The sequence below is a fragment of the Triturus cristatus genome, chromosome 7 (genome assembly GCF_964204655.1).
Source record: "Triturus cristatus chromosome 7, aTriCri1.1, whole genome shotgun sequence".
Taxonomy (NCBI): Eukaryota; Metazoa; Chordata; class Amphibia; order Caudata; family Salamandridae; genus Triturus; species Triturus cristatus.
In genome coordinates, this window is record NC_140590.1 from 1,351,644,279 (window position 1) to 1,351,660,680 (window position 16,402).

The 16,402-nt window shown below is 51.1% G+C and overlaps 1 protein-coding gene across 1 annotated transcript in view; it reads left to right on the forward strand.

The window, feature by feature from the left end:
* Nucleotides 1-16,402, forward strand: part of LOC146812046 (src-like-adapter 2) — a 335,850-nt gene that overhangs the window by 271,394 nt on the left and 48,054 nt on the right. Inside the window, exon 7 of the mRNA XM_085619021.1 lies at nt 3,650-3,782. Coding sequence (XP_085475147.1) covers nt 3,650-3,782 — 133 coding nt within the window. The remainder of the gene's footprint in view (nt 1-3,649; nt 3,783-16,402) is intronic.

Below are 16,402 nucleotides of genomic sequence, written 5' to 3' on the forward strand. Positions count from 1 at the left end.
GGTCCCGCTGTTATCCCACTCTTTCCTTACTCTCCCCTGGGACAGCGCATCCAATTCCTTGCTTGTTGAATAGCAGCTAGCTTTGGACTCTATTGCTGCTGAAAGGAGTTAATATCTTTGCCTACAGTCCTTGTTACACCGGTGTTGCAGTGCTGTAGGTAAGTCGTGGCACCGACATCATGGCTTGAAAGGAAACGTCCCATTGCTATCAAATAATTTGTTGTGCGCCCCAGTTATAATTTCGTTCCTAACCCATAATTGGCAGTGTCTCTATTCAGCCAGTGCCTCGGTCACGACCACCTTAACTCATGACAATACATCTGGCTTTTCCGCTAGCCTTGTCCATTAACCTGTCAAATGCCAGTGGGGAGCAGCACATCTCTGGTCCTGCTTATTTCAGAAGGTGCTACGCACATGTAGGTGAGGGCATACCATTCCCGGTGTCTGGTTGAAGTATGCACAGGGCATTGCCACTCTCCCACGGCAGTGCTGTGAGCCGTTTGAAGTAGTTCATCAGATTCAGCCAACCACCCCCTAGGTGGAGGCTTGCACTCCCAAACTTCTGCTCGTGTAAAACCCGGCCACACCTTCAGTTCAGGGAATTTTAGTAATTCGCGACACTGACAGCCCCAGGGGCCAAATACTGCGCTGTGTAAATGCGGCCCGATACCACCATGAACAATTGGCTTGTATGGATGGGTGTTAACCTAGGCTGGCTGAAGGCGAAGCCTCTGCCAATCACTCCTGGCAAGACGTGCCACCGCAGGTAGAATAAAGAGTTATCCAGCCCTCCTACCTTCCTTTCCCAGTCCGACCAGGTCGAAGGAGAATGCCCCTTCCAGAAAGGTCATGGCCTCATCCCTGACGCTTATCCATCCCGCATTCTACCGGGAATCTACCGCATCGCCTAGTAAAGCAAGGGGTACGTTCGCAATATCAAAGACATGCATGTTCACATGCAGACAGGAATCGGAGGAAAGCTGGGGGGGCGATGGTGTGAATAGTGAAGGGGCATCTGGTTCACGGCTTTCAGGAATGAAAACAGCCTCCAAGGTAAACTTGTAAAATGTATGGTAGTGCTGCACGAGCAGCAAGGTATCGTTTGCGCGCTTTACCTGCACACCAACTAACGCCACCCCAGGGACACACACTCTCCTTATTAGACACAGGGGGATTAAGTGATTTTCCAGAATCACTGCATATTGATAAGGCGCTGACACTTCTCTCTTCATATGCAAACCAACAGTTGTCTAGAGGCAAGGATACGTCCGGAGCAGAGAGACAAGTGTCTTTATTACCATGCCTAGCAATCTTGCCCTGGGGCCAAACACTGACAACATTCCGATGCGAAGTCTTCGCCTGGCGAGGATGAGCGTAGTTTATACCAAGGTATGTTACTGAGACTCCTTCCTGCTCCACGCTATGCTATTGCGACTCCTTCCTATGTAAATAGTGTCCCCTTCTGCGCAGCGTAGCTCAATCCGATAGGCCGTATCTTCTCCCTTTTAAAAGCATTAGAGCAACTACAGGCATGTGAATCATCCCGGAAAATAATGCAACAAAGTGATATAGTAGGTGTGTCCTAGGATGTTCTGCAACACTGATCGGTGTTCTAATAATGTATACTTTGCATTGTGTATGCAGTTCTAGGATGCAAGTTGACAGCTCACTATCCTATATTAGGACTTTAAGTTATACATTGCAAGTAACCAAAGGATGTCCCTTTTGAAAGCAGTAACCGGCTGATCTGTTTGCATCCTATGCCCTCTGTAATGTACTTGGCACACGTCTTTGCAGCAGGCAATCTTGCCATTATGTGAGGCCTGACAATTGGCGGGTGAAGGAAACGCTGCAGCAGGTGCTTAAAAGCTTAATAAACGTTTGCCGAAAGTGCCATGGTCAGGTTGTTGGGGAAATGGATCTAATCAATCAAATGTACGATGGAGGTACTAACATTGTGGGTGTACATTATGGGGGTCGAAGCACGATAGAGGATAGATTGTGCTTGCCCAGGTCCGTCATGGCTGAAACGTTGCCGTCATAGAGAATTAAAGGTACTATACACCACTGGTGTACAGTGATTGTATATTGCAGTACAGCATTATATACAACAATATTGTATACCACCATTTTATATGTGTTAAAGTCCAAGTTTGCCCCACTTGTATGCAATTCCTCCGCTATCTGTTTAGAATTTATCATGGCATTCCTTGTGCATTTAGAAATCGGCTAGAATTACATATGTAAATTCTGTGATTTAGCTACCCCCTTGTACGTTCCCCTGGATGTAGAGCAGGAGGAGATTGCCCTGTGTTAGACTTGATTCTTCTGTGGGTAGGAACTGCCTGCTATAAAACATTTATTTGCCCGCCTAAGAGGGGCCTAACTCATAGCAACGACACCAGCATCCAACATATCCCATTCTGGCCCCCCATCCAAGTGCTATCCAGTCCCTACCCTGCTTAGCTTCCACGGCGACCGAACGTATAATTTACCAGGACACGGTAGCTCAGCGCACTGAAAGCTTTGCAATGAGTGAAAATACAATTTTTTGCGTCCCAGGGTGGGCTTGAACCACCAACCGTTCCTTTAAGAGCCGAACGCGCGAACCGATTGCGCCACAGAGACCGATGCCTCAAGCATTGCCAGTACGGGGATCGCACCTGCCACCTTCGCGGCACTAGCACCCCGCTACAACCAATCGAGCTAACCGACCAGGCCAGGAAAAACAACTAGCTCAGCGCACTGAAAGCACTCCAATCCGTTTATAAAAATACAATCTTTTTTTTTTTTTTTTTTTTTTTTTTTTGTGGGTGAAGAACTGCTGCAGTCCAGGCTGGCTGCGGCGCGCAGGAGACAGAGGAGGAACTGGGCGAGAGAGCCCACTAAGTAGGGAGTAAGCCGCGCCCCCCGCCCCCCCCCAGCCCGCCCCCAGCTCCACGCGATAGGGGTTTTTCCCAAGTGGGCGTAGGCCTCGCGCGCGAGGCAGCAAGGGGGGAAGGCTCCGACGGGCGGCCACTAGAATGCTGCCCTGCTGATGTCCCACTGCGTGGGACGCGGGCAGCGGCATTAGCTATGGCCAATCTCAAAATAAATAATACAGTTAACATTTGCATGTTTACAACTTTAATATCGATTTGATGCAAAACGTACTTGATATGAAAAAACACTTTTTTTCACCAGTTTATCCCTTCATACGATGGCATGAGTTATACACATGAGGTGGAAAAATGAACCAAGGTAGCTTTCCCGGTGCCAGTCCTTTTGGAAGCTCAGCCCAAACTGTTTCTAAAACTAAAAGCAGCAGTTTTTTTTCTAGACACTCACTAATCTGATTTTCGGTCTATTTTAATTAGAATTTGTTTTTCAAAACATTTCTCTTCATTATTATATTATTTTCAATATACAAGTGTGCAAAGTAAAGGTTTACTGCCTGCAATTACTGCAAAGCTCAAGAATTTACATGGTAGCCTTGTCAGAAAACATATGATTTCAGTTCTAGCCTGTTAATATACAGACCCATATTTATTTGCAGGCCTCCAATTGCAGTGACGTTTATTTTTAAAAGAAGCCTTATGACCAAGTTTGGCTTATTCTTTCGTATGCATTTCTACATAGATGAACGTGTGTCTTGTTCATTTTGCTGTAGAGTTGTGTGATGGGTTGTGCTGCTGTCTTAAGGAACCTTGCTTTATCGAAGGGTCCAGGCGCATCCCTGCACCAAATCTTCCCGAGCCTGTCATTGTTAAGAAACCCGAACTCAACTGGAAGGACCTAGATAGGTGAGTAATTTCCATCTATTAAAGATCTTAATAATGTTCCAGGGGAGAGAACTCTCTTTGAAGTGCAAAGGAAAGTACAATTACAAACTTCTGCTATACAGTTAGGGAGTTCGAAGTATCTAATCGAAGGAATTTGATAATGTGGAAGAAGTTTCTTTTGTTTACCGTTTACACCACCATGTCTCCCCAAATATGAGAAAACATATGGTATGTTTTTGTGCAGTATAATATACACTTATTGCTTTATCCTATTTACAGTTACAGGATTACAAAGAGTACATGTTAAATAAATGAGTTATTCACCATTATAGTAATTCCCTGGAAGACCAAGAACTGAGGAGGATGAAGGGAAAGGGACAATGCAGTTTAATGGGAGTGTCTGAATGTGTGTTTATGATGGGCTTAATGGTTGGGAGTCTGTAAAGGCTTTGAACACATTTACACTCTAGTTTAATGAGTGTAGTGAATTTAAATTGAGTTCTTTTTGGAACCTGGCCCTGTATGTATCAGCAGTGTTTTAGTGCATGAGCCTCATAGAAGGATCATGAAATAACTTTCATTTAGAAACAAGCATTGGTAAATGAATTAGGTTTCACCTATGTGATTAATTTCAATTTATCTTTATTGTTTGATTACTTAAAACCATAATTATTTTAAAAAAAGTATGTTTCATGTATACAAAAAGTTTAAAAGACGGATTATTGAAAAGAAAGTGTTAAAATAAAATACCCCAAAATTGATTAATAGCCCATAATGTCCGGAACCTAGGATGTCAAAAAGGCCGTAGCATAATTTTTAAAGTCAGGCAAGGAACAAGCGTGGCGTAAATGTTCTAAAAAGTTCTAAGGTAAGAGCTTGTGAGTAATTAAAGTTGGGGAAAAAGGCAGTATTCAATTAAACGTCACATGATGATCAAGGGGTCGTAAATAGATCAAGGGGCGGCATGGTCGTACTGCTAGGGGCAAAGGAATTTGCGGGTCTGTTATTCCCAAGTTTTTTGGCCGCTCTGGTCACAAATTTAGTAAACCGGATGTTGAGCATCATGTTTTCTGAGTTCATAGCAGCTATTACAGCCTGCCGGCATGTTCGCACTCCGAGTTTGTTCCATTCACCACGCAGCAAAGTCCTTCTGTTGTTAAGCAATGCGGAACATGCACAGACTGTGTGCTCCATTGCTTCGAAATGATAGCCACACTCCCTACATTCAATGTTAACACTGGGGCGCCACCATTCAGGTAAGTACTTTAAGAAAGGCCATTCCCCCATCCTCAGTGCCATAAACTTTAGTTTCCAAAAAAGTGCATACGTTCTTGATAGGTAAGATTATTCGACCCCCGGTTCGAAGTCAGAAATAACCGCCCAGGCGTGTTACCTTCTGGACAATATAGCCCTGTCAGAATGAAAAGACCAGAGCCAAACTCTTCTCTTGATGACAGATTTTAATGCCTGCTTGAATGGATTTGCTCCCCAGTATTCCTCGACACCGAGTAACTGTAGGGAGTGTTCCAGGTGGCGCCCATGTTTTTGGCAGATATTTCTTTCCAGAGTCTTGCCTCGAGGCTGCCTTTCCAAAAATTGCACAGTCTGTTATAGAGCTTGATGAACACGCCGGCCTCGACGCCATGACGATCTAATAGGTCAAGTTCAAGCCTGATTTGAGCTGGTAATGAAGATCTTGGCAAGCGCTATGCTTTTTTTTTTTTTTTTTTTTAAACATTTTTATTAATTTTCTTGTAAACATACCAACAAGACACTTGGAGCAGCACGCTTCCCAGCATTTCTGTCAATAACATGCACCATGTAGCAATATACAAATGGGTCCCAGACCAACGCAATGCCGCAACGCCGGCAGCAGTCTCAGACCCCTTCAGCCCCGGAGTCTCCCCATCAGTCCGAGTCCGAAGATTCATCTTGTGTCAGTGGCGGAGGGTCACATATTTCCCCTCTGAATTTATTCCAAGCCCCCCAAACCTTATCCCACTTCCGGGGACACCCCCGCCTAATAAACACAGAGCGTTCCGCGAACATTGCTGCATCCATGTCCCTATTCCATGCGGGCAGCGTTGGACCCCTCTCCGCCCCCCATTTTTGGGCTATGTTCCTTTTAGCCGTGATGATCCCCAGTGTCACCCAGTCCTGCGCCTGCCGATTGAGGTCATTGGGCTCCCAAACATTTAACAAGCATCGCCGGGGTTCAGGCTCCAATGACACTCCGCTCACCTGTGACATTGTCCTCATCACTCGTCTTCAGAAAGCTTGGATGATGGGACAGTCCCAGATGGTGTGGTAAAATGTCCCCACCTCCCCGCAACCGCGCAAGCAGAAGGGATGTGTTTCTCTACCCATTTTGTGCAATAACTGCCTGGTGTAGTATGATCGATGCAGGATCCGCAGCTGCACCAGGCGCAGCCTTGAAGGGATACCCGCCTCTCGTGGCGAGGCCAGCGCCTCACGCCATTCCGGGTCATCAAATTCCCCTATCTCCTCCGCCCATCTCCCCCGCAAGGACTCCATGGGGTCCGCCAGGTTATTAATGAGCTTGCGGTATGTGAGGGACGTAGCCTTCTTGGGCATATATTCCGTCAGCAACCTGTCTTCCAGCGGGGATGACTCCGGAACCTCTTGCCCGGGGGACAGATGGGACAGCAGGGCGTGTTTAATCTGAGAGTATCGGAACCATTCGGAGGGAGCGAGCTCATATTGTTGCTGCAGTTGCGCGAATTGGACGATTGCCCCCTTGTGCCATATGTCGCCCACCACTGAAATGCCGATGGAATCCCAGGCATCGGACCCTTTGCTACCCCTCAGTCGCCCCAGTTGCTTAGCGTCCCACAGGGGCGTGAGTTGAGTCAGTACTCCCCGCCACCCAAGTTTAGCTTGCGCTGCGTGCCAGATAGACACCGTCTGCCGCAAAGGGCCGATCAGCGTCGGTGCCAATCGTCCATCATACAAAGGGGACAGCATACCCCTCACACCCAGTATGTCCCTGTCTGCCCGAAATGCCGGATCAGACTGTGGCGCGTGGAGCCATTGGTTAATCACCTTCAATTGGGAAGCCCAATAATAGAGCTGGATATCCGGGAGCGCAATTCCCCCGTCATACCACCCACGAACAAGTTTGGTTTGCGCAATGCGTGCCGGCTTATTGCCCCACAACAGGCTGGAGACCTGGGCTGCTATCGCGCGGAAGTAGGCCGGCGGCACCGGGTATGGCGTATTCTCAAGCAAGTATAGGAAACGCGGCAGAGCCATCATTTTGAAGAGCGCCGCTCTCCCCAACAAAGTCAATGGCAGCGTTCCCCAGTGCAGTACATCCCGCTTGAGGCGATCCACTGGGGGACTTAAATTGCGTCGAAAAAACTCCGCCGGATCCAGCGTAATATGCAGCCCGAGATACTTAAACGAGCTCTCCGCCACCTGTAGCGGACAACCCGCCAGCAAGCGCGGGGGGCGGCCATGCAGGACAAATAGGACCGATTTAGACCAGTTGATCGTGTATCCCGACGCCCGGCCAAAAATTGCGCAGTTGTTAAGCAGCGCCAGTATAGAGCGGCCGGGGGAGGACAGATATAATAGCACATCATCCGCATATAAGGAGACACGGTCTTCCCACCCGTCCGTCCACCAGAGGCCCCGTATCGTGGGCTCCCAGCGAATCCACGCTGCGAGCGGCTCAAGTACCAGGGCAAAGAGCAGCGGCGACAGGGGGCAGCCCTGTCGCGTCCCTCGTGACAGGGGGAAGTCCTCCGACATATGCCCGTTGGCCGTGACATGCGCCAAAGGGTTAGTGTACAGGAGCCTGACCCAGGCACAAAATTTGGGGCCAAAGCCCAGATGTGATAGTACCGCAAACAAAAAGGGCCATTCAACCATGTCGAACGCCATACGCGCATCCAGGGAAAGAAGCACCGCCGGCTCCCGCACGCGACCCGCCCTGGCCAGCACCCCGTGTAGGCACCTCAGATTATGGGATGTACTCCTGCCGGGTATAAAGCCAGATTGATCAGGGTGCACAATTTCAGACAGATATGGCGTCAGCCTGATAGCCAGGAGCTTGGCGAGGATCTTGGCCTCTGCGTTGATTAATGATATGGGACGGTAGGAGGTACATTGCTCCGCGGGTTTACCCGGTTTCGGGATCACCACAATGGTGGCCGTACGTTGGTCTAACGGAAGCTCGCCCGCCTGCAGGCTATGAGTAAACATAGTTAATAAGTGTGGGGCCAGCGTCTCGGGCAGTCTTTGGTATAGCTCAATAGGTATGCCGTTGGGCCCCAGAGCCTTACCGGGCTGCAGGGCACCAATCGCCGCCTGGAGCTCCTCCACTGTAGGCTCAGCCTCCAAGGCCTCCCGGGCCTCGGGGGACAGTGCGGGCATCCGAATATCTTTAATATACGTTAATGCCTCCTCCATCGTCATGGAGGAAGCGGAGGCATAAACCCCTCGGTAATGTTCCGCTAGGGCCCTCACAATGGCGCGCGGGTCGGTGGCCGTCTGGCCCTCCCCAATATCCAGTCGCGCAATCCACCGGGCGCCACTGTCGCGGCGGTCAAGCCACGCCAGTAACCTCCCCGTCTTGTCCCCCATGTCGTAAACTGTATGCCGCGAGGCCTCCAAGCGTTGTCTGGTGCGCTCCGCGAGGTGCTCTCTGTATTTAATCTGCGCCAACCGCAGGTCTTGGGCGGCCTCAGGGGACGAATTTCGGTCGTGGCGGGCCTCCGCCGCCCGAAGCTCACGCTCCAGCGACTCCAGCTCGCTTTGCTGCCCGCGCTTGTGCCTCGTAACGGAAGCCATAGCCTGCCCTCGAATCACTGTTTTGTACGCCTCCCAGAGGACAGTCGGGGAAGACACCGAGGCGGCATTTTCTTGGAAGTAAAGGCTCGTCGCCTTCTTAAGGGACTTACTAATCTCGGGGAGTCGCAGATAACCGGGGCGCAGCGGGTAAATGCGGCGCCGCATCAAATGGTAAGTCGTGTAGTGCAGGAGGATCGGGGAATGATCTGATATGCCTCGCGGTCTGATGTCTACACTGTCAATGTTTTGAATACAACCCGCCGACCCCAGGAAGTAGTCTATGCGGGTTTGACTGTTGTGCACCCCAGAGTGATACGTGAATTGCTGCGCCATCGGGTGATGCAGCCGCCACAAATCCGTGAGCCCGAGTGCCTCCGCGAAGCTCTCAAGGCGCGAAACGCCTCCGCCGCGGGACCGGGGGGGACAGCGATCATTAAGGTCGCTCATAACCGAGTTGAAATCACCACCCAGAATCACCTCTCCCTCCGGTAGCGCCATCAGGAAGCCACTAAGCGCCGGGAACGCCACCGCCTGCAACGCCGGCGGGATATAGACAGTCACGATGTTAAGGGGCCGGCCCTCCCATTGGGTATGGATCGCTGCAAATCGCCCCGACCCCTCCGTGTGAACACTATGCACGATTAGATGGGACTGTCGGCGCACCAGTATGCCCACCCCCCGAGATCCGGAAGTAAACTCAGAGTGCGCCATCATCTTGTATCCCCATCTGTCTAGGGCCTTACTAGCGGTGCCAACCAGGTGAGTTTCTTGGAGTAGGACCACCGTCGAGGCACACCTCTTAATACCGTGCAATACCAGCCCCCGCTTGATTTTATCGCCTAAGCCCCGTACATTCCATGTGAGCATTGAGAGAGGTCGCACCGGGATCAGGTCGGTCCCCGACTGTGTATCACACTGTTCCCCAGCCATTACGGCGGTTGGAGTGGGTAACCCTGAGCCTCGCGGACGCGCTGCTGCAAGGCATATGCATTACACTGTAAGCGTTCATCATGTGTCACAAGTGTCATTGCCAACAAAAACCAAGACCTAAAAAACAAACCAAAAAACAATCCCCAACTCCCCCCCCCCCTCCCTGCCTCCCTGCCACACGGACGTAGAACTGCCCGCCACCCCAACTCAGCAGAGTGCTTCATTCCCAGAACCCCAACCAGTACTTGCGCTGTAAGGAGCGTGAGGTCCGAGGAAGACCAAGACATCCCCTGTCCCCAGGTCCCATCGTTCATACCCTCTGGCAACAGGACGGAGGCCAGTCCAGCAGCGGTCGCCAGCAGTCACCAGTCTGACTTCAGGCCGGGGGCAGCCGCCGCCACCACCTCATCCGGAGGGCCCCTCCGCAACCTCCTCCTTGCGCTGGTCGCGGCCATCAGTGTTCTCTTCACTCCCGGGGCGCCTCGCCCCACGGGCCGAGCGCCCACTACCCTTAGCCCGGCGCCAGCCCTCCAGCCAGTCGTGAGCCTCCTCCGGTGTGTTGAAGAAGACAGTTTTTCCATCCGCCACAACGCGGAGCCGCGCCGGGAAGATCATAGCGTAAGGGAGTTCTCGGGCCCTTAGTTTCTTTTTGACCTCCATGAAGCTTCGGCGCTGCGCCGCCACCGCCGCCGTGTAGTCCGGGAAGAAGGACACTGTGGAGTTCTGGAGACGGAGAGGCGGCGCCACCCGCGCCGCTTGAAGAATGGCGTCCCTGTCGCGGAAATTGAACAGGCGGGCCAAGACAGGCCGCGGAGGCGCACCCACTCGCGGCCGGCCGCCGGGGACTCTGTGGGCACGCTCCACCGAGAAGAAGGCCGAGAGGCCCTCGGGCTGTAATTTGGACTTAATCAGGTCTTCAATGTAGAGGTCCATGGCCGGGTGCCCCTCGCTTTCGGGAATTCCAGTGATGCGCACGTTGTTGCGGCGAGAGCGCCCCTCTTGGTCGTCCAGCCTGGCCGCCATGCGCTTGTTTTCGGACTCCAACTGGGACACCTTTTGCAGGAGATAGTTTGAGTCTTTTGTCAGGGTCTCCGTCACTTGCTCCACGTCCGCAACCCTGGCGGACATTTTCTGGAAGTCCGCGCGGAGAAGTGACACGTCCGATGAAATTGACCCCACAGTCGTTTGTACTTGCGTTAAGGCGGCCATAATGTCTTCCAGCGTTACCTTCGGCGACTCCTTGTCTGCCGCCGTCCTTTCGGTGCGCCCGCCGCGGTCCGGCAACGCGGAGGCGTCCTTAGTATAGGCGAATTTGTCAAGTTTGCCCTGTGCGGTCCCTTTGGGCCCCTTCCCACTCATGGTCCCAGCAGTCGATGCTACCAGCTTGTCGCGTTCGCTCTTCACAAGGGAGCCGATGAAGCGGGCCTCCCCCGACCGGACGACGTCCCACTCAGGCAGTCCAGGAGTTACACTCCCCTTCCGGCCGCTCGCCCGGGGTCAGCACGGCAGAGCGTCCAGGCCGCGACAGAACCGGACCCAAGGTAGGTGCACAGCACGTAGTCCTCCTCTTCGGGCACCAAAAAGGAAGAGACGCCCCCGGGGGGCCCCACCGATGCCAGGCAGCAGCTCCGGGAGCGGCGACGCAGGCACTCAACACGAGCAACACAAGCCGCCCCTCAGCTCCGCTCCGTCGGCCGGGCCCCGCAGCAGGGGCCGGTCAGGATCTTTGGGTCCAGGTGCTCCGCCCCCGCAGGGCCGCCTGCATCAGCGTCACTCAGGTCTCACCCCTCCACTCTGACAGCAGTACATCAGGGACCGCTAGCACCCCGCCACCACCGCTTCACCGACGGCCCGGCCTGGTCACGCCCCGCCCGAGCCACCGCAGTCACCCGAGGCCCCGGCTTTCAGCGCCGATGCAGGCCGTAGATCTCCGGATCGCACTGCTCACGCCCTGGGTGTCCGGGAAACTCCGGGAGCGGGTCAGGCGATGTCGCTGCGCCTCCGCCTCCGGTACAAGGACCCTGGAGCCGGATCACGTCACGGATGGTGCTCGGATGGTAGGGGAGTCGATCTCACCCTCGGAGCCCAACTAGGCTGCGGCCATCTTGCTCGGCTGCAAGCCACGCCCCCCCGCTATGCTTTTTTGAAGATTTTGGTTGTTAATTTATTCAAGTGATGCTGTTAGTCCCCAACATGATCTTGTGCCCGTATAATAGGCAATTAATCATCTTTGCCTTAATTACCGTAACAATGGGGTTAGGCTTGGGCCGAGGAGCTGTTTCGCCAGCTTCTCTGAGGCAGCCTCGAGTGACAGGGCTTTAGCCCTGACCGCTTCTTTCTGCTTTAAAAAAGATCCTCTAGATTCCAGGAAAATCCCCAAGTATTTGTAAAAAGAAACTGTTTCAATGTTTTGCCTTTAAAAACCCACCCGCCACTCTGCTGCTTCCGCTTCCCAAAGTGATTGTTTTTGTTTTTGATAGATTTAATTTGAGGGAGTTATTTGTTGTGTAGGGGTGCAGCTGGTCAAGTAGTCTCTGTAGTCCGACCATTGTGTGACTAAGTAACTCAAGATCATCAGTGTATAGCAGGTTGCTGGTATGGGTTCCATCTATTTGAGGGGGTGGGAGTTAACATTGTCCAGTAAGTGAGATAGGTCCGAGATGAAGAGGTTAAAAAGGAGAGGGGCCAACACGCAACCTTGTTTGAATCCACTTGTGGTCTGTATTTACCTTGAGATGTGGGAACCCTCTCCCAGCTGTATTCGAATCCAGGTGTTTAAGTGGAGTTGAATTATGGCTTTTAAAAGGGCCGGCGGTTTTCCTCAGTTCTATAATTTTTGTCATAGGCAACCCCGCGGCACCCGATCAAAGGCCGCTTTGAAGTCGACGAAGCAGCAGTGGAGGTGCATACTTTGGACTGCTGCTTTTTCCATCAACACGGTTAGTGCAAGTAGGTTGCTCATAGTTCCTGACTTGGCCACGAAGCTGGTCTGGTTAAAGGGTAGGCGCCTTGTTGTTTCTACCCAGGACAACAGCTCTTCCAATAAAATACTGGCATAGTATTTAGATTCGACATCGAGAAGAGCTATCATCCTGTAGTTTTTAGGGTGGTTCTCCTGCCACCTTTATCGATGGGATGGATAATGGTGCCTTTCCACAACTCGGGATATTATGGTTGAGCCAGCAGTGCGAAATCAGAGGAGCCAGATATTCTGACCACAGGTTTACATCCGATTTAAACAGGGCCTGGGGAAGGCCATTAGGACCGGGAGCCCCTTCTGACCTGGCGTTACTAATTGTGCGGACAATTTTGTTTCTGAGTGCTTCTAGTGCCATCAAAGTCTCAGTTATGACATCGTCTAGCTTGTCCTTTCTGTCTTTGCACTTGTGACAGCCTGTTTAGTAGTAAAATATTGCAATATTTGATGTTTAGAGGGGTTCCTAGAGCCTTTGGCCCCGTTGTCACTGCACCTGCTGCACCATTGAAATCATGACCCTAGTGCCTGCACTTGTAACTGCTTATTTAGTAGTTAAATGTAGCAATATTTGGTGTTTAGAGTAGTCCTGACAACTTTTGGCTCGGGTGCCACTGCACCTGCAACACCATTGAAATCATGGCCCTCGTGCCTGCTAGATAACTGCTCCTGTAACTGTCTGTTTAGTAGTAAAATATAGCAATATTCCGTGTTTAATGGGTCCCCAGAGCTTTTGACCCCAGTACCACTGCACTTCCTGCCCCATTCAAATCAAGCCCCTTTTAACTGCAGGATAATTGCAATTGTTCTGCCTGTATAGTAGTAACATATAGCAATTTTAGGTGTTTAGAGGAGTTCTGACACCTTTAGGGCCTCTACAGTGAGCATAAAGTACCAACACCATCCCAGCACCCCCCATAGGCATAAGCCATTCTGTATTCAATTCTGGAGTTGCTATACATTCCCTCAGTCTTGACCTTAACCTCCCTTCCCTCAACTAACCCCCCAACCTCCCCTCCCACCAGGTGTGTCACTTGTGTTCAAATTACTAGTTTGCGATACACGTCTGCTCCAAATTAGGTTTCACATTTGTCTGAGACAGCACTTTAGGATACCCCGGTCAGTAAGGGTGGCGGTGTACCGTGTCTGTTGCCTAACTCCATGGGTCCACGATTTGCTCAGGGGTACGTAGCCTAGCCTACTCCTGCCGTAGGTTCCTCTATTGATTCCTCCTCCCCATCGTCATCTGGGATCTTAAGTGGTACAACTAAAGTTTCCCATGCTCTTGCTGCCTCCAACGACCTCTATCTCCCTGTTGTTTTGGCTATTTGCATCCTGATTATTCCTCCACACTCTGCCCACTTAATGAGTTCATTCTTCCATCTGGCTATGCTTCGGTCCTGTTTTTCTTTCCAGTACATGGTGATGTCTCTTTCAGCTATAAGTAACCCATGTCTAAGAATTTACTTGTGATTTTATTTTTGGTTGTGTGAGGGAACCAGTGTAACAGGCAGTACTTCAGAGATGGCTCAACTTCCCTGTTGGTGATGTCGGCCAGCAGCGTAGATACCTCTCCCCAGAAATTACCCAGGAACGGGCAATCCCAGAACATGTGTCTGAAATCTGCTCCTTATCTATTACATCGCGGGCAAGCCACTGCTTGGGTCGTGAAATACTTATTCATTTTTTCCGAGGTGAGGTATGCTCTATGCAAGATATAAAAAATACCAATTGGAATCTGGAATTTCTGGTGCTCTTCCAAGCCCTCTCCACTAGTTCCCCCCAGGTTTTCTCTGGAACATCCTCTCCAAGGGCTGCCTCCCACTTTAGGCGCAGCTCCGATAAGGGCAGTAATGTTTCCTGCGTTATGCGTCTGTACAAACAGGTAACTGCCTTAAATGTGCCTGCCATCATCACCACATATTGGCAACCCAATGACGGCTGTGATTCAGTGAGTCCCCTCGCCCAAGTCGTCAATCTCTGCCAACTGCCCCCATGCGGCAAGGCCTCACACATAAGTAACTGGATTGCCAGGGCATAAGGGCTCCTAATTTTGGCCCGTTGCAGACACCCATTCCAGCACCGCCATGCTGTACCTAGTTCCAAGAGGAGGACCGGGGTTCGAAGAGGAAGCCTCAATGTAATTTGGGATAACAGTCTTAAGGTCACAGAGGCTTCTCGCATTTCTTCCGTCCCTCTGAGACGACTCACCATCTACTTTGTGAGCCATTGTAATTGTGGCGACAGGTAGTAGGCCTCGAAATCAGGCACCGCAATCCTCCCTCTGCTCTCGCTCGCATGAGAACGTTAAGTGCCACCCTCCGCCTGCCATTTCCCCACAGAAAACCCATGACCATTGACCTGAGTTGGGTAAAGTGTCTTGCTGGTATCCAGACTGGCAAGGTCCCAAAGTGGTACAATAATCTTGGTAGGGTCACCATTTTAAGTAGAGCTACCCGGCCAGCTACAGATAGTGGGAAAGAGCCCCAAAAGTCAAAATTGCTTTTTGCTCCTCTAATGGCTCTCCCTATATTGCCCTCCAGTATGTCTCCCTGAGTGTGGTATATTTGGGTACCCAGGTACGTCAAGCACCTATCTTCCCATCTCACTCCTTCAGTTTCTTGTGGGCCTATCCTGCCCTCCATCATTTGGAATAAACAAGACTTTGCCCAATTCACCTTTAGTCCTGCTACTCTACCTAGGGCCTGTAGTAATTATTTTGCGCCCCAAGCTCTTCACCCGAATGTGCCAGAAACATCAATAGGTCATCGGCCTAGAGGGCAATGTAGTGGATCTGTCCATAAACATTAGGGCCCTAGTAGGGTTGCCCTGTTCTACCTCTGGCTGCAAGCGGCTTTATCGCCAGGGGGAACAGTAGGGGGGAGAGGGGACACCCATGTCTTGTTCCCCGTCCTACACTGCAGGTATCAGATATTAGCCCACCCGTTTTAACCCTAGCTGTGGAATAGGAATATAGGAGAGCTGTGCAGCTTACAAATTTGTCTCCCAGACCACACTTCCGCATCAGGTGGAACAAATAAGGCCATTCTAGGCTATCAAATACATTTCCTGTGTCCACTGCAAAGACCGACGCCAGATCTTTCCTATAGGAGTCTGCCTCCAGCACTCCAGACGTTAAGCCCTATGTTTCTGGTGGGAATAAACCCGGATTGGCCCTTGTGTGTTAGAGTTGTCATGTGTGGGAGTAAGCGAGTGGCCAGTATACGACTCAGGATTTTGTAGTTTAGATTAATCATGGAGAGCGGGCGATATGCCGCTTTATCCCATGGTGGTTTCCCCAGTTTAAGTAACAGTATGATAATTGCCTCTCTGGTTGATACAGGCAGCTGCCTCGCATGTCTTGCATCATTATATAGCTGTACCAGCCGTGGGCCAGCCAATCAATGTATGTTAGGTAAAATTCTTTTTGTAGGCGATCTGTTCCCGGTGTTTTGTTTCTTGCCATATTTTTAATAGCCCCTTTCACTTCCCCAATTTTCACATCCCTTCCCAGGGTATCTGCGAGCCCCCCGCCTAGTACTGGTAGTTCTACTTCCTCTATGAACCCATCCATATCCCCTTCTACTGGGATCAACTTGCTCTTGTACAGCTCTGTATAATATTCTAGAAACAAGTCATTAATACCTTGTTGGTCGTAGCTCACTTCACTACTCTGCCCTCTAAGCTCTAATATTACTGTACCTCTTCTGGCTGGATTAGCCAACCAAGCCAGTAGGGCCCCCGATTTATCCCTCTCCGAGTGGGCACGGGTTATGTATTTTTTGTAGTCGAAACAGCGAAGGCGTTCCACCTGCACTGCCACTGCTTCTCTAGCCTGCAAGAGATCCCCCTGCTTGTCGGCTTTTTCTGGTCTTTCCTGTTCTAGTTCCCTTAGGCGCTGGGCTGCCCTCTGTATGTCCTG